The sequence below is a fragment of the Bos taurus genome, chromosome 18 (assembly GCF_002263795.3).
Source record: "Bos taurus isolate L1 Dominette 01449 registration number 42190680 breed Hereford chromosome 18, ARS-UCD2.0, whole genome shotgun sequence".
NCBI lineage: Eukaryota > Metazoa > Chordata > Mammalia > Artiodactyla > Bovidae > Bos > Bos taurus.
Window position 1 is genome coordinate 47,359,444 of NC_037345.1, and position 21,786 is coordinate 47,381,229.

Consider the following 21,786-nt stretch of genomic DNA (forward strand, 5'->3'; position numbering starts at 1 on the left):
GTCCCTCCATTTCATTTGTGCTCCTCTCTGTGCCACGCCTAACTTTGAGGCCCCTGGAGTTCTTTTACAAGCATTCTACATTTATCGACATGAAATCCTTGGGGAGGGCTGTCAAGAACTGGAATAGGGTGCTGGGCTGATCCTCCATTCTGAATTCCTATGCACTGGGGGAGGCTGATATTAACATGCAAGCCTTGTTCTTTTACTTCTTCAGACAAAGGGATACTGAAGAAGATTCTGAAGTAGAGTGTTAAGATTTAAGAGTAATCTTTGAATATTTGCACCATGATGGTCTAGGAAGTCCCTTTAGGGTGGTACTTTGAGTGGAATGGTTATTAGGAAATTGTGGATGTTAAGGAAGTCAGGAAAGAAACAATTTAGGGTAAGAAGGGTAGAGCAGAGTGACCCTAAATTCCTAAGACTCACTGTTCTGGAGTGTGTCCTAAAGGACTGGCTACTTAATGCCCAGAAGTCAAGCCCTCACCTCTGCTCAAAACTATAGGCCAGTAGGTGCTAATGAAGTTCACTGAGCGTCAGCTCTATTTAAGCCTTTCCTTAATGTGGGAATTTTGAGTACAGAATTTAAGGAAGCACCAAAACCAGTCAGTAAACAAGACAAATATTTTACTGTGTTATCTTAAAAATGATGATGAACAAAATCCACCCGCCCCTCCCCTCCAACTATGATGAACAAAACTGTCAAACTATGCCTCCTCTTCACCCCTCTCCCCCTCACCATCACTACCACCACCACCAGCTCGGAGGTATCTGTCCCAGGGATTTCTGGATCGAGCTCTTTGCCCAAATTCAGACTCTTCACTTCTCAAAATCTCAGGCACACTAGACCAGAGCCACTCCCACTGCCATTCTGTGAGCTGGCCCAAACCAATCCTGCTCTCTCCAAAAACAGCCCTGTCTATAGCGGCGCACCCTCCCACCGCCGGTGTAGCTCCTATCTGAGAGTCCCAATAGAGTATCACCCCGCAGCCCTATCCCCCAAGTACTTTACTCCGAGCCGCTCCCACACCCACTCGGCTCAGGCCCAGCCCGTGACTACCCTGGTTTCAGCTCCAGGAAGCGGACACCGGCAGAAGCTTGAGTGGGGGAACTTAGATCCCACCGCTGAAGCGCGCACAGTCTGGCCACCCGGCTGCAGGATCGTCTTTGCTAGAATCCTCGGGCGTGTCCAAGCCCGTGTGTAGATCTCATTGACCCTCAGCGGAGGAACTTGTGAACCCCGCAGTCCGGGCACCTTAACAATGGGTTCCTAACGTTGGCTGTGTATGAAGAGGTGCAAACGGCCGAGGCACCTTACTTGGGAGAAACTTACGCCTCCCTCTTCTCTATCCCAAGACTACACTCCCGAGAACCCTCAGCGGCCACTTCCGCCGTCCCTTCCGCTCGCCCCTTAGCGTGTGGAATTGACGTAGCAGGAACATTTCCGGTTGGTGGATTCCGCCCATTAGGTTTGTTGGTGGCGACTGGACCTTGCCATTCAGGTATTTCCTACACTTCTGCTCTTGGTTCCCGAGCTTCATCCTCAGGATTGGCAGCGTGCACTCCGAGTTCCGTGAGTTCCGTACAGTCACGGCCTCGTCCATTCAGGACGTTTCTCTGCTTCTCACTGTTTTACTCACGAGGGCACAGGTAGCGTCTGAACTCGGGAGCTCTCATGTAGGCACCTCAAGACCATCCATTTTCCTTTCATTCCAACTCACGGGGATAGAGACAAACCCTTACTCTGCTGCTGGGGGACATGGGTTTCACTGTCTGGCCAGAGCTTGGGGCTGAACTTGAGGGGCTCGGTCACCCTCGGCCCTTTCTCCAGGGCGCTGGATGGGAATGGGTTTGTGCTGGTGATTTCTGTGACACTCCCAACCCTCAGTAGTGAGCCTCTGGAGCAGACCCAGCCTGCACATGGGAAGGGTTTTCCAACTAGACATGCTCTCATTTCTTTTCACATCCTCAGATTTGCCTTCTGAGATTTGCCCTTCTTAGGGAGAGCACTCAGGAGATCAGGAAAATGACCACGGAGCTCCTGAAAGCCAAAAAAGAGGTGAGAATATGTGTAAAATTGCATCTTGGCTGCCGAGAGAATGAATACATTCCATTTTCTTGCGTTGGAGGCTGCTTTATTGGTAGTTGGGCAAAGGTCACTTTCCTGGTCCTGGAGGAGTGGCTTATTAATACGAGGAGTCCCTCAACATTTTCTGCCCCATGCATGCTTCAGTCATTTTCTAATTAAGTTAATTGTGAACAGCTCACATGGGGCATAAATACAAATACAGGGACGTCCAGGCTTAATTGTGCAGTGATAAGGATGCTTTTGAACTGTGGTGTTGGAGAAGACTCTTGAGAATCCCTTGGACTGCAAGGAGATCCAACCAGTCCATTCTAAAGGAGATCAGCCCTGGGTGTTCTTTGGAAGGAATGATGCTAAAGCTGAAACTCCAGTACTTTGGCCACCTCATGTGAAGAGTTGACTCATTGGAAAAGACTCTGATGCTGGGAGGGATTGGGGGCAGGAGGAAAAGGGGACGACAGAGGATGAGATGGCTGGATGGCATCACCGATTCGATGGACATGAGTTTGAGTGAACTCTGGGAGTTGGTGATGGACAGGGAGGCCTTGTGTGCCGCGATTCATGGGGTCGCAAAGAGTCGGACACGACTGAGTGACTGAACTGAACTGAACCGAAGGATGAAAGGCAGGGACAACATAGTAGTCTGTGGCCTGAAGTGGCTAAGGAGGACTTCTAGGAGTAGGGCTGTCTGAACAACCCCTGAGAATCTGTTAAATTGAAGAGTTGGTGAAGACATACCAGTGGGAAGGGCAGGCATCATGGTTAGTCTAAGGCTGGGCCACTAAGCACACTGCCCTTAACACAGTGTGGGAAGATTGTATTTTAGGTTGATTTTAAAATATGTACTGATGAAAATACAGACTAGCCACCCATACTTGGAACAGAGAGGAGTTTGCTATGGTCTGACCTGAATTTAACGTTTGCGAGCATTTTCAGCATCTGGCAGTAGGGAGATTTCACCAAAAATTCTGGATTGCTTGCCTCTCTGAGAATAAACTGCACTGTATTCTGGTGTAGGGGAATTTGAGCTGAATGGTGTCTGCATCATTTGAACAGGTCCTGCAGAGTCTGTACTTTCCCTAGTATCTTCCATACTTAAGTTGAAACTATTGACAGCTAACATTTGCCTGTCTCTCTCATATTCATTACCTACTTGGCCCCTGAAGGATTTTCATTTTCCACCTTTGGGTCTGGGTGGCCAGGTTGAGTGCCCTGCTGAGGAGTGTAGACTTTGAGTAGATGGGTTTTGAAGGATGTTGAGAAGGAATTTGACGTAGGAAATCAGAGATATAGGCATATAGGAACTGAAGGGGAAACTGTCTAACCCCAGAGAATAGTGACTGTGATGACTTAGACTTAATTGAATGTGACTAACACTTATTGAGCACCAACACAGTTGCCAGACTGCTTTACTGTCATTTTTGATATGCACTAACTTGGTTTTTTCAGATCTGCCTTCACTGTCTTGATTTATTCTTAATCTTGGTCTCTGTAGTAAAGATTTACAATTTCCTGGGCATTCTCAGAACAACTTTGAGAGTTCTGTGTTTCTCATTTTTAAAATAGTTTATTCATTTGAAAAGTGTCAGTACCAAGAATGCATAAAAAATCTGGGGGCATTTCCAAAGGTAACATTGAATCTTTTATGTGTACTTTCTTCACCACTCATAGTGTTAATAGGGAAGCATTCTGGTTTTTCTGGAAAAAGCCAGAAATTTGTATGAGCTGACTTTTTCCTTTTCCTGCCCTTAAGACTTAAAAAAAAAAAAAAAAAGGCATTATGAAGACTTGATCAAAGTGGACAAGCATTTGAATGGATAAGTGGTTTAGGATGAAACCTGTGTTCCTAAAGGAGTACCTGGCACACATGATATGTTTGGTGCATGACCTTAAATAAATTAATTTGAAGAAACTAAGTCACAAGGGAGTTTCTGTTGTTTTTTTCATATGTTATTTGGGACATATCATTAACCACATTTCAGGGGGGTTGGGAGGAATTCCAGGTATTCTAACACGCATGACATCTGAATTCCACAAAACAACTTAAGAAAATCCACAGTAGGATGTTAATTATCACCACCTGAGAGGATAAATTAGCCTTTGTAACAAATGAGTTGGATTGATAGGCACATGATGTTACTAATTCTTAGCATTTTCTCAGTTGATTCTGTTGAACAAATTTGCTGAATGTATACTGTTTACAGAAACTAGATAGACTACATTCAGTGACGGATAAAATACAGCATGCACTCCTATGAGTCTTTCATTTTATTTTTAGTTTTTTTATGTTGGGATTTGGTTTAATTTTACACATCACACCCATGGGGCTTCCCAGGTGGCACAGTGATAAAAGAATCCACCTGCCAACGCAGAAGACAGGAGACATGGATTTATTTCCTGGGTTGGGAAGATCTCCTGGAGAAGGAAATGGCAGCTCACTCCAGTATTCTTGCCTGGAAAATTCCATGGACAGGAGAGCCTGGCAAGATATAGTCCATGGAATTGCAAAGAGTTGGATGGGACTGAGTGACCGAGCATACATGCACACACACATCCCTTCATATATACATTTTGACAAATCTTAATGACAAGATCCTATTGTTTTAAAGCTACTGATCGTGTATCTACTCAGACCCATTTTCTTTCTTTCTTTCTTTTTTCAAGGTTTATTTATTTTTGGCTGCACTGGTTCTTCATTACTGCGAGAACTTTCTCTGCTTGCAGTGAGCGGGGCTGTTCTTTCTTGCGATAGATGGGCTTCTCATTACAGTGGCTTCTCTTGTTGCAGAGCACAGGCTCTAGGGTGCATAGGCTTTGGAGTTGTGGTGCATGGGCTTAGTTGCCACTCGGCATGTGGGATCTTCCCGGAGCAGGAATCGAACCTGTGTCCCTTGGATTGGGAGGCAGATCCTTAACCACTGGACCACCAGGGAAAACCACAGACCCATTTTCTAATAGGTGAAGGAACAGCCAGAATTTATCCCACTGAAAGTGATTTCTGTAATAGTGCTTTGAATGAATGATCCTATTGACTGTTTCCCAATTGAGGGGAACATTTAACTTGTTCCCAGTGTTTAACTATTGCAGATAATACTTCTGTGACCAACTTTGTGCATGAAATTCTTTTATAGATTGGTATTTACCCTCAAAAATATGACAAGGTGAAGAGAAATAAATGTTTTAAAGCAGTGACCACTCATGGCAGTTGGAGCTTTCTAACCCTGCCTGTTCCAAAACATTTGATCTTATCAATTATCTCTTCTTTGTTTGAGATTCCCTTTTCCCATCACGTTTTGCTTTACATGTTGCACTTTTTTGGTTTTTGTTACACTGTGCAGTGTTACATTCCCAGGATAGACCTGCTAGTATAGATCTTTTTCTTCTCTCATGTGAGTGTTCACCATAATGTCCCGATTTGTTTCCCCGTGTTCATATGTTCCTTTGTTACTCATTGCATCTGTAATCCTCATTCGCCTTGAACATTAAAGTTATATCAGTTTTCTGTTCAGAAGACTTCCTTTGGTGTGTCACAACAGTGTCTTAGATATTCAGGGCAGTCGTCACTTCAAATGTATTCTGTTTCTGACATCATGTTCTAATTATTCATTCTGAAAGCATGTTTTATTGACACCAAAGTGGAATATTCATATACATCTTTAATTTAGATAAATTCACTTTTTAGGCGCTTGGCTGGAAAAAGAGAGAAAAATAACTTTTAAGTCATTCAGGTGAATCTATCCTTTATCACCTAATGACTTTATGCCTGAAAGTGAGTGAGAAATGGGAAGACTAAATCTGTTGCTCTCTAAATCTGTCTCCTTGATCCAGGAAATCCTGCCTGTCCTTTAAGATCTTATTGCCCTCTCATGAAATTGTCTCTGATCTCTCTATCCTACAGTGACCTCTTTCTCTTGAGATTCCTCTGACATGGTGATTCACAACCATGACTGATCTTAGGAGCTCTTAAAAGTATAAAAGTCGTATCCCTAAAGAGTCTGATTTTATTGATTTGCAGTGGGACCATGCTTGGGGCACTGGATATTACAATCAGTTGTTCAGCCACTCAGTTGTGTCTGACTCTTTGCAGCCCCGTGGACTGTATGCAGCACACCAGGCTTCTCTGTCCTTCACTATCTCCCAGAGTTTGCTTAAACTCATGTCCATTGTGTTGATGATGCCATCCAACCATCTCATCCTCTGTCGTCCCTTTTTCCTCCTGCCCTCAATCTTTCCCGGCATCAGGATCTTTTGCAATGAGTCAGCTCTTTGGATCAGAGGCCAAAGTATTGGTGCTTCAGCTTCAGCATCAGTTATTCCAATGCATATTCAGGGTTGATTTCCTTTAGGATTGACTGGTTTGATCTGCTTGCTGTCCAAGGGACTCTCAAGAATCTTTTCCAGGACCTCCCTGGTGGTCCAGTGATTAAGAATCTGCCTGCCAACGCAGGGGACATAGGTTTGATCCCTAGTCTGGGAAGATTCCACATGCCTGAGCACCACAGCTACAGAAGTCTGAGTGTCTAGAGCCCGTGCTCTGCAGCAAGAGAAGCCACCTCAATGAAAAACCTGTGTACTGCAAAGAATAGCCCCCACTCGCTGCAAGTAGAGAAACCCTGTGTGCAGCAACGAAGACCCAGTGCAGCTATAAATAAATAAAAAAAAATTTAACAACAACAACAACAAAAAGTCTTCTCCAGCACCACAATTCAAAAGCATCAATTCTTTGGCGCTCAGCCTTCTTTATGGTCCATCTCTCACATCTATACATGACTACTGGAAAAACCGTAACTTCCCGTAAGATGTTACAAAAAAACTTCAACAAACTTTTTGGCCAACGCAGTACTTCATTCCTCAGGCTTGGGGAGAGTGAGTGGCAGAGTGAGGGAGGGGAAGGACTGAGCCCTGCCGTGAAGTACGCATAGCGCTGGGTCATTCACCCTTGCCCTGGAGGCTGAGCTGCTTCCTGTAGAATGTTAATGCATAGACCAAATAGTCTCTCACATTCTTCAAAGTCAGCAAGGAGATTATAATTTTACTTTAATTCTTTGTGTGTGATGTCCTCCTCCTCTTCCTGCCTACATTCGAAACTCCCAGTGTGAAAGAACTTTTGTTTTGTTTTTATCCCCTGTAGCAGCAAGCCTAGCATGCCGACAGTGATAGGTGCACAACGATGCTGGCTGGACGGAGATGGGAGACTAATGGTCTCTGAATTCTTGGCACCAAGGACATGTAGGGGAGGAGAAAAAGTCTTTTTTTCATTGGGTATAAATTAGACAAAAGACATTTTTGTGAGAAAAACAATCAGGAATTTATTAATATGTGCATCATGCATACACATGGGAGTACTCAGTAATGGGTAACTCAGAAGCGGTGGTTAGGACTTGAGCTTATATAGCATCTTAACAAAATAACGATAACTTTTTAGAGATGTGACAAGACAAAGGAAAAGGACTTTGAATTTCTAGAGCAGCAATTGTGGGAAGGTATAATAAATATATGGGGGAACTAATGGAAGAAAAGGGCCAGTTAGTAAATGTTTGCTATGTAGATTCCTCTGGTGGGGTCTGTGGGCCGATAAGGGTCTAGAGTTGTCTCTGATGATTAATTTCTGTCCTTGGTAAAATTGGGAAAAGGGACACCTTTACAAATTAATGTTGTGCTTTTAGGCAGATGGGAAAGGTCAGAGAGCTTTTCTTCTGTCTGCTTATTAATTGCCTTCAGCTCAAAATAATTGTTTTATGCCAAAGTGGCATATCTGGGACTGGTGTATTCTGTTACCCTTTATTCATCATCCATAGTAAAATCCCATGGACAGAGGGGCCTGATGGGCTACTGTCCATAGGGTCACAAAGAGTTGGACATGACTGAAGCAACTTAGCGCAGCACGTAATGAAGTCTAAAAATCTTCTCCACCTCCTCAGAGATGCCTTTTGTTCCCTCATCCTGCAGTGTGGACTGGGTGGACTCCTGGATGAACAGGGGTGTGTTTTGTATTAAAAGGCATTCGTGACATTACAAGATGTGGCTGTTGGGCTTCACCCAGGAGGAGTGGAAATTGTTGAGCCCTGCTGAGAGGACCCTGCACACGGAGGTGATGCTGGAGACTTACAGCCACTTGGTCTCACTAGGTAAGAATGGCTTTCCCTTAGCACTTAAAATCTGGCCTTCAGAATATTTTCTATAATCATGAAGAAAGGCTACTCACAATGCAGCTTTGTCTTAGGGTTGAGCTTAAAAACAATAATTTACCTTTGTCCTCATGGTATATCTGGATTCAGTAGAGTTGAAAACAGAGATTTATTCATATTATGTATGCCACTCTGCATTTTCAGGTCTCTTTCCCAAGTCAGGGGCTTTTTTTCTTTTTTTAAATTTTATCTTGCCCCAAACCTAGCAGATTTTTCATCTAGTAAGTATTGATAGGCTCTTTCTCTGATTGGAGTTTCCTTTTAGTACTCAACCCTTCGACTGCAGAGAGTTTACTATTCATGGGCCCTTTGTCCCACCCTCTTGGTTCTCCCCCACCCCCCTGCCATTTCGGCTGGGTTCTAGACTGGCCCCCTTAAATGTGTAACCAGAAGTCTCTTTGTTTTCTTTGCTTATGAGCAGACATTCTGTTTTCCAAACTGGAACTCATTTGTCAGCTGGAACAAGGGGAAGAGCCCTGGATAAAGGAGAGGCAGCGTTCACTGGGCCTGTGTCCAGGTGAGTGAGACTGGGTAGTTGGGACCGTCCACAGCATGGCAGGTAGGGAAGGAGGAGGTACTTTTAGGTACTGAGAGGTAGAGCTTTTCTAGGCCTCTTGGCCCTGGTAAGGCTGCCTGGCATGACCTCCCTTCCAGAATATCATCTTCAGGTAAGGGAGGGGGACTTCTCTGGCTTCTTTGTCTCTTTGCTCCACCAGAAGGCCTGCCTTCCTCTCACTCAGCTTGTTTTCTGCAGGGGACACTTGTGACCAATTCAGTTTGCTGCCATTTTCAGAAAAGGGCTTCATCCTATTTACTTTTTTCATCTTCTCTATTTATTTTGTAGTTTAAATATTCACCTGTAGTTTATGTTATTTTTTTCTAGGCTGCCACATAACATTGAGTAGAGTTTCATGTGCTGTCCTTGTTGGTTATCCATTTTGAGTAGAACAGTGTGTACACAACCATCCCATACTCACTCACTGTCCCTTCCCACCAGCAACCATAAGTTCATTTTCTAAGTCTGTGAGTCTCTTTCTGTTTTGTAAGTAAATTCATTTGTATCAGGAAATTACAAAAATTCTGCAAAAATAGTACAAAAAACACCTTTATATCCTCTACACACACACATATTACATATTATCCTTTACAGACACACGGCATATATATTACTACAAAATGGCATCATAAAATCACTTACTATTTCACCCAATTTGCTTTATCTTGGCATATGTGTCTCTTGTGAGCATGCTCTCCCTTCTCCCCCCACCATATGTATGTGTATATATTTATATATATCTTCATGTATATATATTTGGGTGTGCAGGTTCACATGTGGATGTGTGTTAAAAGATTTTCTAAGAATGGTGATATTTTCATATAACCATGGTATAGTTATCGATTTAAGTCTGTGGCTTGTCCTTTCATTCTGTTAATGGTGTCCTTTCAAGCATAACTTGATGCTTCATGATGATGATGTTCAGTTTTAAATTTTGATGATGTTCAGTTTAACTATTTTTTAAATTAATTGTGCTTTTGGTGGTATAACTAAGAAGTTTGCTTAACTCAGGGACACATACATTTTTTTTTTTCCCTTTGGTTTCTTCTAGAAGTTTTATACTCTTGGCTTTTACACTTAAGCGTGTGATCCACTTTTAGTTGATTTTATTTTTTGGTCATACTGCGTGGCTTGTGATATTTTAGTTAGCACTGAGAGCTCAGAGTCTAACCACTGGACCACCAGGGAATTCCCTGTCTAATTGTTTCTATTGTTGAGAATAGAATACTGAAATTTCTAATATTATTGTTGAATTATCGAATTCTTTTTTTTAGTTCTGTAAGTTTTTCTTTCTTGTATTTTGGGGCTCTTTTAAATTGTGTATACCTTTATAATTGTTAAATCATTCTGATTTATTGCCCTTTTGTCTTTATGAAGTGTCCATCTTTTTCTCTAGCAATAATCCTTGTCTTGAAACCTACTTTGCCTATTATTAATATAGTAGCCATTCCAGTTCTCTGGTGATTATTGTTTGCATGGTATATCTTTTTTCATCCTATACTTTTAACCTACTTGTGTTTTTTGGATCCAAAATGTGTCCCATGTTAATAACACATTGTTTGATGTTGCTTTTTTAATCTAGTGGGATAATCTCTGCCTTTCCTTTGGAGTGTTCAATTTGCTCATATTTAATATAATGATTAATATGGCTAAATCTGCCATTTTGCTATTTTAAAAAATATGTCTCAGGTCTATTTTTATACCCCCTTTTATGGCATATGATTTTTTTTTAAATTTAAGTGTACTATTTTAATTCTACTCTTGATTTTAAATTTGTTTTGGAGTTATTTTCTTTTTTATTTTTTTATAAATTTATTCATTTTAATTGGAGGCTAATTACTTTACAATATTGTAGTGGTTTTGCCATACATTGACATTAATCAGCCATGGGTGTACATGTGTTCCCCATCCTGAACCCCTCTCCCACCTCCCTCCCCATCCCATCCCTCTGGGTCATCCCACTGCAGTAGCCCTGAGTACCCTGTCCTATGCATCGAACCTGGACTGCCGATCTGTTTCACATATGATAATATACATGTTTCAATGCCATTCTGGAGTTATTTTCTTAATGCTGCTCTAGGAAATAAAATATACACATTAGTTTATCCTAATCTACTTGTAATTAATACTAATTTAGTTCCAATAAAATATTTATATATATATTCTAAAGCCCACAATATAGTATTATATTTATTGCCTTTATAATAGTCTTATGTGTTTTAGAGAAATTAAGAGAATAATATATATGCATTGTCTTTTATATTTACCCAGAGATATTTAATAGTTTCAGTGGTCCTCATTTCTTCTTGTGGATTTGACTTAGTATCAGTATATCTGGTGTCAATTTCTTTTCAGCCTGAAGGATTTATTAAGTATTTCTTATAAGGCATGTCTGCTGGCAGCAGATATTCTGAGTACTTGTTAATCCTTATATCAGTTTCATTTTTCAAGGATAGGTTTGTGAGAGTTCTTCATTGATAGCAGTCTTTCATTTTTTATTTCAGCACCTTAAATATGTTATTCCACTGCCTTCTGGTCTCCATTGTCTCTGATGAGAAGTTGTTGTTGTTCACTCTCTAAATCATGTCCAACTCTTAGTGACCCCATGGGCTGTAGTATGCCAGGCTTCTCTGTCCTTCACTATCTCCCTGAGTTTGCTCAAACTCATGTCCTTGGAGTCAGTGATGCCATCCAACCATCTCATCTTCTGTTGCCCTCTTCTCCTTTTGCCCTCAATCTTTCCCAGCATCAGGGTCTTTTCCAGTGAGTCAGCTCTTCACATCAGGTAACCAAAGATGAGAAGTTAACACTAGTCATATTGTTTTTCCTCTTGTACATGTTGGGTCATTTTTCTTTTGCTGCTTTCAAGGTTTTCCTTTTGTCTTGTTTTCTCTGATGGCCAACATTTTGGCTATGATTTATCTAGCTAGGGCTGTCTTTATGTTTATTTTGGGGTTTGTTGAGCTTCTTAGATATGTAGATGAATGTTTCTCATTCAATTTGGAACTTTTTAAGCTATAATTTCTTCAGATATTTTTTCTGCTCTTTTCTCTCTGTCTTCACCCTCTTGAGTTACCATTACACATAGGTTTGGTTTGCTTGATGGTGTCTTACAGGTTTCTGGAAATCTTTGTTTTTCTTCAGCCTTTCTTTAACTCTTCTCTTCAGTTTTTAGGTGATTTCTATTGATTTACCTTCGGGTTCACTGGTTCTGTTTCAAAGCCAAATATGCTGTTGTATCTCTCTAGTAACTTTGTAATTTTAATTATTTTACTTTTTAATTTCAGAATTTCCTTTTGTTTCTTATTAATAGTTTCTATTCTTGGGACTTCCCTGGTGGTCCAGTGGTTAAGACTGCGTGTTTCCAGTGCAAGGAGCATTGGGTTTGATCTCTGATCTGGGAACTAAGATCTCGTCTGCTGCATGATGAAGCCAAAAAAAAAAAAATGTTCTTATTCTTTATTGACATTCTCCATTTTAAGTTATAATACTCATCTTTAATTTTTCACATATTGTTTTCTTTAGTTCTTTGAATATATTAATAATATCAGCTTTGAAGACTTTTTTTCTCCCTAAATCAGTTTTCTATTGGCTGCAATTTTTTTTCTTAACTATGTCACTCTTTCCTGTTTCTTTGAAAACTGGATATAATAGATATTATATTGTAGCCATATAAAAAACAGATTGCAGGCTGGATTTGGTCCACTGATCAAGTTTACTGTAAAAATGTGATGCATAAAGTGAAATGCAAAATAGATCTTGGGAAGGATGGCTAGTGGGAGACAGCTTATGATGTAAACATATTATGAATGACCAGTGGGCAAAACAGAATGGCCAAGGCAGCCCTATCTATGACTAAAAACATTCTTTGTTTAGCAGGATCAAAGCTAGAAATTTAGCCTTGTCTCACCTGTCCTTTGGCATTCTCTTGCCAGCAAGCCCTCATCCAGCATGTGTGGTTCAGTCATCTCCCTCAGTTATTCTCAAGCTTAGGTGTAGGAAATCATCTCCATTCAGGGAAACACTGTTCAGAAGATCACAGACAGCAGCAGGAGCAACTCTTTGATCAAACCTGCTCGAGCCGCCAAGCAGAAATTCAAAAGAGAGAAGAAGATTCCAAGCTTTTGTTCAGGAGAATAAGCAAAAGCAGCGCTTCAAAGGCAATCTCCAGCCCCCCAGAAGAACAGCCAGTGACATCCAAGGAAGACAACACAGTGGTGGATATAGGGCCCAACCTGGCCCAGAGGACAGACCTCGAGGAAACAGACAAAATATTACGTGGTTTAGAAATCTCAAGATTTGGAGCAATCAAATATGGAAAGTTTGGGCTAGGCTTTATCAAGGAGTCAAACCAGCTCAGCCTCCAGAAGACACACACAAGAGAGACCGCTTACATGTACACTGAGCGGGGACAAAACTTCAGCAGTACGTCAGTCCTCGTCAAAAACCAAAGGACACATTCTGGGCAGAAGCCTTATGTATGCACAGAATGTGGACGAGGCTTTACCTGCAAGTCAAACCTCATCACACACCAGAGGATACACTCTGGGGAGAAACCATATATGTGCAAGGAGTGTGAACGAGGCTTTACTTGGAAATCAAACCTCTTCACGCATCAGAGGACACACTCAGGGCTCAAGCCTTATGTGTGCAAGGAGTGTGGCCAGAGCTTTAGCCTGAAGTCAAATCTTGTCACATACCAGAGGGCGCACTCTGGGTAGAGGCCTTACATTTGCAAGGAGTGTGGGCATGGCTTTCACCAGCTTTCACACCTCAACAGACATAAGAGGACACACTCAGGAGAGAAGCCTTATGTTTGCAGGGAGTGTGAGCAAGGCTTTAGCCAGAAGTCACACCTCATTTGACACTTAAGGACACACACAGGAGAGAAACCTTATGTGTGCACAGAATGTGGGCATCATTTTAGCTGGAAATCAAACCTCAAGACACACCAGAGGACACACTCAGGGGTTAAACCTTACATGTGCCTGGAGTGTGGGCAGCGCTTTAGTCTGAAGTCAAACCTCAACAAACACCAGAGGTCACACACAGGGGAGAAGACATTTGTATGCAGGGAATGTGGGAGAGCCTTTACTCTGAAGTCAACCCTCATCACACACCAGAGGACACATTCAGAGGAGAAGCCATTTGTATGCAGGGAGTGCAGGCGAGACTTTAATGATAAGTCTACTCTTGTCTCACACCAGAGAACACATTCAGGGGAAAAGCCTTTCATATGTAGGGAGTGTGGTAGAAGGTTTAGCCAGAAGCCAAACCTGTTAGGCACAAGAGGGCACACTCAGGGGATAGCCCCTTTGTGTGCAGGGAGTATGAACAAGAGTTTTATGATAAGCTAACTTTCATTACACACCAGAGGACACACTCAGGGGGGAAACCTCATGTGTGCAAGGAGTGTGGGCAAGGCTTTAGCCGGCAGTCACACCTCATTAGACATCATAGGATACATTCAGGAGAGAAGCCTTAACATTTTTAGTAAGTGTGGGCGAAGCTTTAGTTGGAAATCAAACCTCATCAGACATCAGAGGACACATTCAGGAGAGAAACTTTGTGTGTACAGGCAGTGAAACCTTTAGCCAGTAGTCATACTGCACGAGACAATGGAAGTCCCATCCAGGGCTGTAGCTTCAGTAATAAGTCAGCCATTGGCTAACACTAAAACAGAGACATCTATGTGTGATGGGAGTGTTCATGAGACTAATGATAAGGGTCAGTATCTCCATTCCACCTGAAGAAGAATTGTTGCTGGCCTGTTTTCAGGGACTCTGGTTTTCCCTACTGGGGATGGTAGATTTTGGAAGGTCTCTCATGTAACTTGATGAAGAGAGTACTTAAGTAGGTTGAAATTAGAGAATTGATATGATTCCAATATACTTCCCAAGTATACTTGAACACTTCTTCCACAGTATCCTGGATGTTGTAACAGCAGTTTTAGAGCCCATCTCTTGATGTCTGTTTGACCTGAGAACAAGAGACAGAAACCATGGCTGATTTAATGCTGGTTCCACAGAGCATGACCCAGCAGAGTCAGCTTCAGTTAAAGTTTGGAATATGGTCAGCTCATGGGGATAAGAGATAATGCATGGGTAGAGGGTTTTATTATACAAAGGGCTGACAGGCAAGAAAGATTGTAAGTATCCTAGCTCTAAGTTTGGGAAGAGTTATCCATTTTTTGAAATACAATATCTTTGCTTGCTTCCTGGGACTCTCTGGTTTCCAGGTTGAATCCATACTGTAGATACTTTTGTTGACTGAGTCTATGTAGACTGGAAATGTATTATGTAGTGTTATAAAGAAATATGCACACATATACAGAAATGTAAAATGCAATTATTTTCTATTCTTTTTGAGTTACAATATCCCAGTAGTAATTATTTGGTTTAAATTTTTCCAACCGTTGTAAAATATACTACTTTTTTGGTTGCGAATAGTCTCTTTTTGGAAATGGCAGTGTCCCACAAATTTATTTAGAATCTTGTCCCAAGGCCCAGTTTTTTTTTTCATGAAACTTGACTAAATGATTGTGAATTATGTTTTCTAAGGATAGGAAAATATAGGAATTGTATTACAACTTATTTTCTTGATTTGTGTACAGGTATTTAGAATAGATCTGAAAGCCATAGAAAAACAAAGTATATGGGTAGTTAGAAAATGGTGAAGCAGGATTTCAAGTGCAGTACTCAGTGCTTGGCTTTCAGTTTTGTTGTTGTTAAGTCATTCACTTGTGTCCAACTCTTTGCGACCCCATGGACTGCAGCACACCAGGCTCCTCTGTCCATGGCATTTTCCAGGCAAAGTACTGGAGTGGGGTGCCATTGCCTTCTCCGAGGCCTTCAGAGAAGGCCTCTCATAAGATCTAAGCCTCTAAGAGGCTTAGAACCTCTCGTAAGAGACAAGAGTTAAGACAGGTAACCTGAGGTGTCTGCCTGGGCCTAGCATTAAAATCTGTGCAAATCTGGAAACTGATTAGGAGATAAAACACCACATGGTATTCAGATATGGGAATCCTCAGTCTTGTTTTTGCATTTTTTTTTTTTTCAATCTGTGTCTGGACTAGCTATTCACTACTGCCCCATATTTCATAACCTGAGGTGATTTAAAACAGATGTTTAAAACAGACAGAAAAATTGCCCCAGAGCAACCACTACCCATCCTGCCAACCTTCTGGTAAGTAGGAGACTACATTGCAGAAAATTGTGAAGAAAAGATGATAAACAGTATGAAACAATGAATATTGCTTCAAATCTGTAAGTCTGTTATAGTCATCATGGAAATGTTCCATTTCAAAAGGAGTAGCAGTAAATGTTAATGGAACTGTTTCATTTAATTCAATTTTGACTTCTTATTATGGATCATTGGTTCCCTAAGTGTGATCAGAGGATTTGGTGGGGTGTGGGGGGGGACCCTTTCAAGTGATCTGCATGGTCAAAACACATTTCATTATAACACTAAGACATTACTTGCTTTTTGCTGAAATTTGTACTGATGGTGCAAAATCAGTCAGCAATCATGGGTAAAACTGCTGGGCTCTTAGCATGAATCAAAGCAGTGACACCAAACTGTTGTTCAGTCGCTCAGTTGTGTCAAACTGTGAGCCCATGGACTGCAGCAAACGGTACTACTAGCATTATTGTATTTTTTAACCACCCCCTATTGGTGGTAAAAAATGCAAGTTCCACTTAAGAATGTTCTCCATAAAATAGTAGAATTTTGTTAAATCTTGACCTTTGAGTACAGCAGTTTAAAATTATAATTTAAATTTTGAGATAACTAACGCACAGTTGCAAGAAATTATATCGGGAAATCTCATGTATTCTTTACTCAGTTTACTCTAATGGTAATATCTTATAAAATTATACTATCATATCACAGCCATGATACTAAAACTGGTATGTATACATCTTTTAAATATTTTGTGTGATGAAAAGAGAAATACATGTAAAGTCCTTCAAGGTGAAGTATGAAGCTGTTTCAAGGAGATGCACTCGTATGATTGTCTAATTTGTGAGCTGAATCAGCCACCTTTTTATGGACACCAATTTTATTTGAAAGATCAGCTGACAAGTTTTGGATAAGGTGACTCAGATTTGGATGTTTGGTAGACATTTTGTCAAAAATGAAGTGATTTTTTAAAAAAACTGCCAGCGAAGAAAACTGATGGTAATTTCTGTTAATTTGACTTTCAAACAAAGGATCAGAATATTGAAAAACAAGTTACCTGCCACCATGAACTTGACAGTTTCCCAGTACTTAGCCCTTTGTGATAAGATTGGTGATGATATTAATGAGCATGATTTTATAATACCATATAATGAAATATGATGATGGAAGATCTGCCTAATTCATTGAACCAGTATTCTGCAAACAATTAGTACATAATGCTGCAAAATCATCTGTGGGTATATTTATAAGATAGACCTGGATTTTAACAAGATAAAAGCAGGATTCCATGATTTTTGTTGAAGTATCAAAGGACAATGTTGTGATAATTACCTGAAAAGAGTATTAAAACACTCCCATTTTCTTACTATGTATCTACATGAGGCCAGATTTTATTTATGTCAACACATTAAATGCAGGAACACATATAAAATACCAAGTATATTCTATTAAATTGAATATTAAAGATTTGCAAACACATAAAAAAAGTCACCCTTTTTTTTTATGATGGAAACTGTTCAAACCCAAGTGAAAGTCAAACACTTTATTCTTCACCTTTAAGTGTGTTGTTTCTAGATATTTGTGGTCTATAACCCATACTGAAAATACTGTACACACACCAGAAAAAAGTTATGTGTTATAATACCAAACATTTTATTAACATCTGTGCTTTATATAATTTAAAATAGGCATAGGAGAAACAAATGCAGAAAAATGCTTACCATCCACTGACAGATGTAAACCTACAATTTGAGATATGCTGCTCTGTCTAGACAGAACACTGAAATGTGGGGCATATTCATTTCTAGAACTAAATGATATGATTACTTAATGGCTAGGCTTGTGGCTATGTCTGTTTAACTATTCTTGGCAATCATTTTTTTCTGTTTTTTTAATCAAAGAAGCAGCTTTATGCTTTTAATGATTTCTTCAATGTGTCTTTTTTATATTTGTTAATTTCTGTTAATATTTACTAATCTCAAGCTTTCTTTTTTATTGTATTGCATTTTCAATCTTATTTAATCATAATCTGGTTTATTTATTGCCTTTTTACTGTCCTGAAAGTCAGTTCATTTCTAAGTGGCATATAGTTTTCATTTTTTATTTTCTTTTATATAAGAATTACTATTTAAAAAAAAAGTTTTTTTTTAAAGAGTTGAGGCTTTGTAGTTTGGGTTGAGGGTCAGTGACTACTTATACATTTAATATGACAGGGTAAGTGAAAAAGAAAAAAAAATAAGAATTACTATTTCAGAGTACTTACAAGTGGCTAGATGGACATACTCATTTTTACAATATCCTAGTATTCAGCTTTTTATCTTATAGAATTGTAATCAATGTATTTTGTGATTTCTTCCATTTTAGTTCATAAAGTGTAGTTTTGAATGTGATTAAGCTTGAATCTTAAAGTATTTAATGTGAATGTATATATATATCTATTTTAGTAATATGCCAAGATTAACACAGACTTGTAAAATTTTATATTTTCTATATAGTTATTTTATTCTCCTTTTGTCTTGTATTAATGATCTGTTTTTATTTTTATTTATTAATTCATATTATATGTTTGAGGGACTTCCCAGGTGGTGCTAGTGGTAAAGAACCTGCCTACTAGTGTAGGAGATGTAACCCGTGTGGGTTTGATCCCTGGGTTGGGAAAATCCCGTGGAGAAGGGCATGGCAATCCACTCCAGTACCCAAGCAGTATTCTTGCCTGGAGAATCCCATGGACAGAGGAGCCTGATGGGCTACAGTCCATGGGGGCACAAAGAGTCAAACACAACTGAGCGACAAACACTTTGAACTCTTTCATTGGGGCTTCAGCTATTAGAGGACTCTTTCTGGGGAGGGGGTTGGAGAGGATCTCCAGAGATGTGTTTTTATTTCAAGAACTTCTCTTTACTTCCACATATACCAAGATCTTGACTTGGGTGCACCTTCCAGGTTTGTTTGTTTTTTTTTTTAACTTTCACTGACAAAGACTCTCCTTGACCAAACTTTAATCAGACTCCTCAGAACCCTCTTCTCAACTAGGCTTCAACCTTTGGGCTTCAGTGTTTGTCTTTGCATCACCCAGTTTTAGCAAGAATTCTGTCAAGTCAGTTTAGCTCATGTTCTTGATATCTGATCACTCATCACTCTGGCCTTCCCTCAGCAAGAATCCTATTAGTCAGCCTAGAAAGAATTCCCCCCTACCCCTTTATGTCTCCTCTTTATAATTTTCCATAAACTGACCACCCCCCAACCCTAACTTGCTCCTTGTCTATAAATCCTCTCTTGCTATATTTGGAATTGAGCCAGTTCTGTACTGAAGTCTCTTTTCTCCTATGGCAATAGTTCCTGAATTAAAAAAAAAAAAACCAACAAACAGGCCCCTTCAGGTATCACTCAGTTCTTATTTTCTTTAACATCACTCACAGGTTCACATTCTTGGCCTCTTGACTGTGGATAGTTTTCTTAAAGCTGGGCCCTAAATAAAGTTGTCAAGGTTTGTCATAGCTTTCCTTCCAAAGAGCAAGAGTCTTTTAATTTCATGGCTTCAGTTACTGTCCACAGTGATACTGGAGCTTTGACAAACCTAGACAGCATATTAAAAAGCAGAGACATCACTTTGCCAACAAAGGTCTGTATAATCAAAGCTGTGGTTTTTCCAGTAGTCATGTTTGGATGTGAGTTGGACTATAAAGAAGGCTGAGTGCCAAAGAATTGATGCTTTCAAATTGTGCTGAGGAAGACTCTTAAGAATCTCTTGGACTGCAAGGAGATCAAATCATTCAATCCTAAAGGAAATCAACCCTGAATATTCATGGGAAGGACTGATGCTGAAGCTGAAGCTCGACTACTTTAGCCATGTGATGCAAAGAGCCAACTCATTAGAAAAGACCCTGATGCTCGGAAAGACTGAAGGCAAAAGGAGAAGAGGGCAGCAGAGGATGAGATGGTTAGACAGCATCACCAACTTAATGCACATGAATTTGAGCAAATAGTGGGAGATGGTGAAGGACAGGGAAGCCTGGCATGCTGTAGTCCATGAGGTCACAAAGAGTTGGACATGATTTAGTGACTGAACAACACCAAAACAACAACAAATTAAAGTTGTAAAGTGAAAAGTTAGGAACAGTAATAAAAAAAACCCCAGAGATGCTGGCTACAATAATATAAATGGCTTTGATACAAGTGAGCATCTTCTTACAACTGAAATATAATTACTCTCTGTGCCTGCCATCACATTAGCGGCAAGTAGAGAAGGGATATGGGCTTTCCAGGTGGCACAGTGGTAAAGAATTTGCCTGCCAATGCAGAAGACGCCAGCGTCTCAGCTTCCATCCCTGGCTTGGGGAGATTCCCTGGAGTAGGAAATGGCAGCCCAATCCAGTATTCTTGCCTGGAAAATGCCATGGACAGAGGAGACTGGTGGGGTACAGTCAGTCCATGTGGTCGCAAAGAGTCTGACACGACTGAGTGACTGAACGGGTGCGCGTGTACGGGCGCGCGTACACACACACACACACACAATATAAAAATAAGGATAATACTGACCCCGCCCTGGCTGGGGTGAGAGGTTGGGCAGGGAAGACAGAACAGTTGGACCTGGAGACAGACAGACAGACACACATACACAGGACACACAGACAACTCTCCCACAGACTCAACTCTAAAGCCCAGAAACAAAGCTCCACCGCCAATTATGAGAAAACCTCCGCGGATCTCTGGGCTAAGAACACAGTTACAGAAACGTCATGCCCAAAGTCAGCCACAGTCCCTTACACATCCACAATCACTTTCCCATTCTTGGCAGATCCACAATCTCACACAATGACCCACAATCACAGGGCATGATTTAAAATACATAAGCTGACTACACTGACAGAACACGTCGCCCCGTGGTGCGCAAGCACGAAAGTGTGCAGCGACAGTCACACCCAAATCGCCACCCCTGAGCACTCAGTAACAGTCACGGACACGCGCAGCTTCAGCATTCCCTCACATACAGTTGCCCAGGGTCACTTAAATGCCCATTCACGATATCCCAGGTTATCACACAGTTCTGTGGGTACTCGGACTTGTGGCCGTGGCCTCCTGTCGTGCAGCCGTGTTGTTGGGGCGTGCTTCGCGGCCCTCTGGGAAATGTAGTTCATTCAGCAAGGAGGCCGAGGCGCAAAGCGTCTGGGACTTGTGGTCCTCGGGGTCGGAATGAAAAGCTGAGTCGCTAGTCTAGTTCCTTGCAGCTAGATGTTTCCCCAGCCGAACCCGGGGTCCGGTGAGCGTCAGTCCGCATCCCGCTGTGCCCCGCAGGGGATTCTGGGAGGCGACGTCGCAGGTCTCGGGTCGCTGGGCGGGTTTCCAGAGCCAGGGACACCGGGAGGTGAGTTGGGCCTGGCTGGCGCGAGAGCCAGAGATCAGGGCCGGGCTTGGGGGTGGCCCGGCAGGGATCGGGATGGGGACCAGGCGGGCGCCTCTGGGGAGACTGTGTGTCACCGTGTATGGCTGTGTGACAGTGTGTGTGTGTGACAGTGTGAACTTACGTGTCACTGTATGGTTGAACGCGACTCTGACCATCTGTCTCTGGCATAAAAGTGAGTCTGTTTCTGTGTGACGGTCTCCGCAGGTGTAATTGTGTTATTTGTGTATGGGTTTGTGAGAGACTACAGGTGTAACATTGTGTGTGTGTGTGACTGTTTGACCGCTTGTCCCTGTGGATGTAACTGCGTTTAAAGTTGTGATTATGTACCCATGATCATCAGTCTGCAGGCATAATTTTGTATGAGTAATTGTGGCAG

The 21,786-nt window shown here is 41.3% G+C and overlaps 2 protein-coding genes across 10 annotated transcripts in view; both read left to right on the top strand.

Annotated features, from left to right (window-relative positions):
* The first annotated feature begins 683 nt into the window (after positions 1–683).
* Positions 684–16,172, top strand: ZNF875 (zinc finger protein 875). Its single transcript, XM_059877314.1, is given in 7 exon segments — positions 684–764; positions 1,244–1,413; positions 1,467–1,647; positions 1,970–2,056; positions 12,727–14,107; positions 14,110–14,309; positions 14,311–16,172. Coding segments are annotated over 7 exon segments (2,202 nt in total). The 3' UTR covers positions 14,413–16,172.
* Positions 1,451–21,786, top strand: part of ZNF527 (zinc finger protein 527) — a 32,249-nt gene continuing 11,913 nt past the window's right edge. For 3 of the 9 annotated variants that reach the window (XM_059876862.1, XM_024978424.2, XM_010814793.4), the window contains exons 1-4: positions 1,451–2,056; positions 8,084–8,211; positions 8,693–8,788; positions 12,141–21,371. The gene's annotated coding sequence lies outside the window, so the exon portion shown is untranslated. Of the gene's footprint in view, positions 2,057–8,083; positions 8,212–8,692; positions 8,789–12,140; positions 21,372–21,786 lie in introns of those variants that run through there. The other 6 variants (XM_059876864.1, XM_059876863.1, XM_005218995.5 and 3 more) reach the window with 6 other exon arrangements.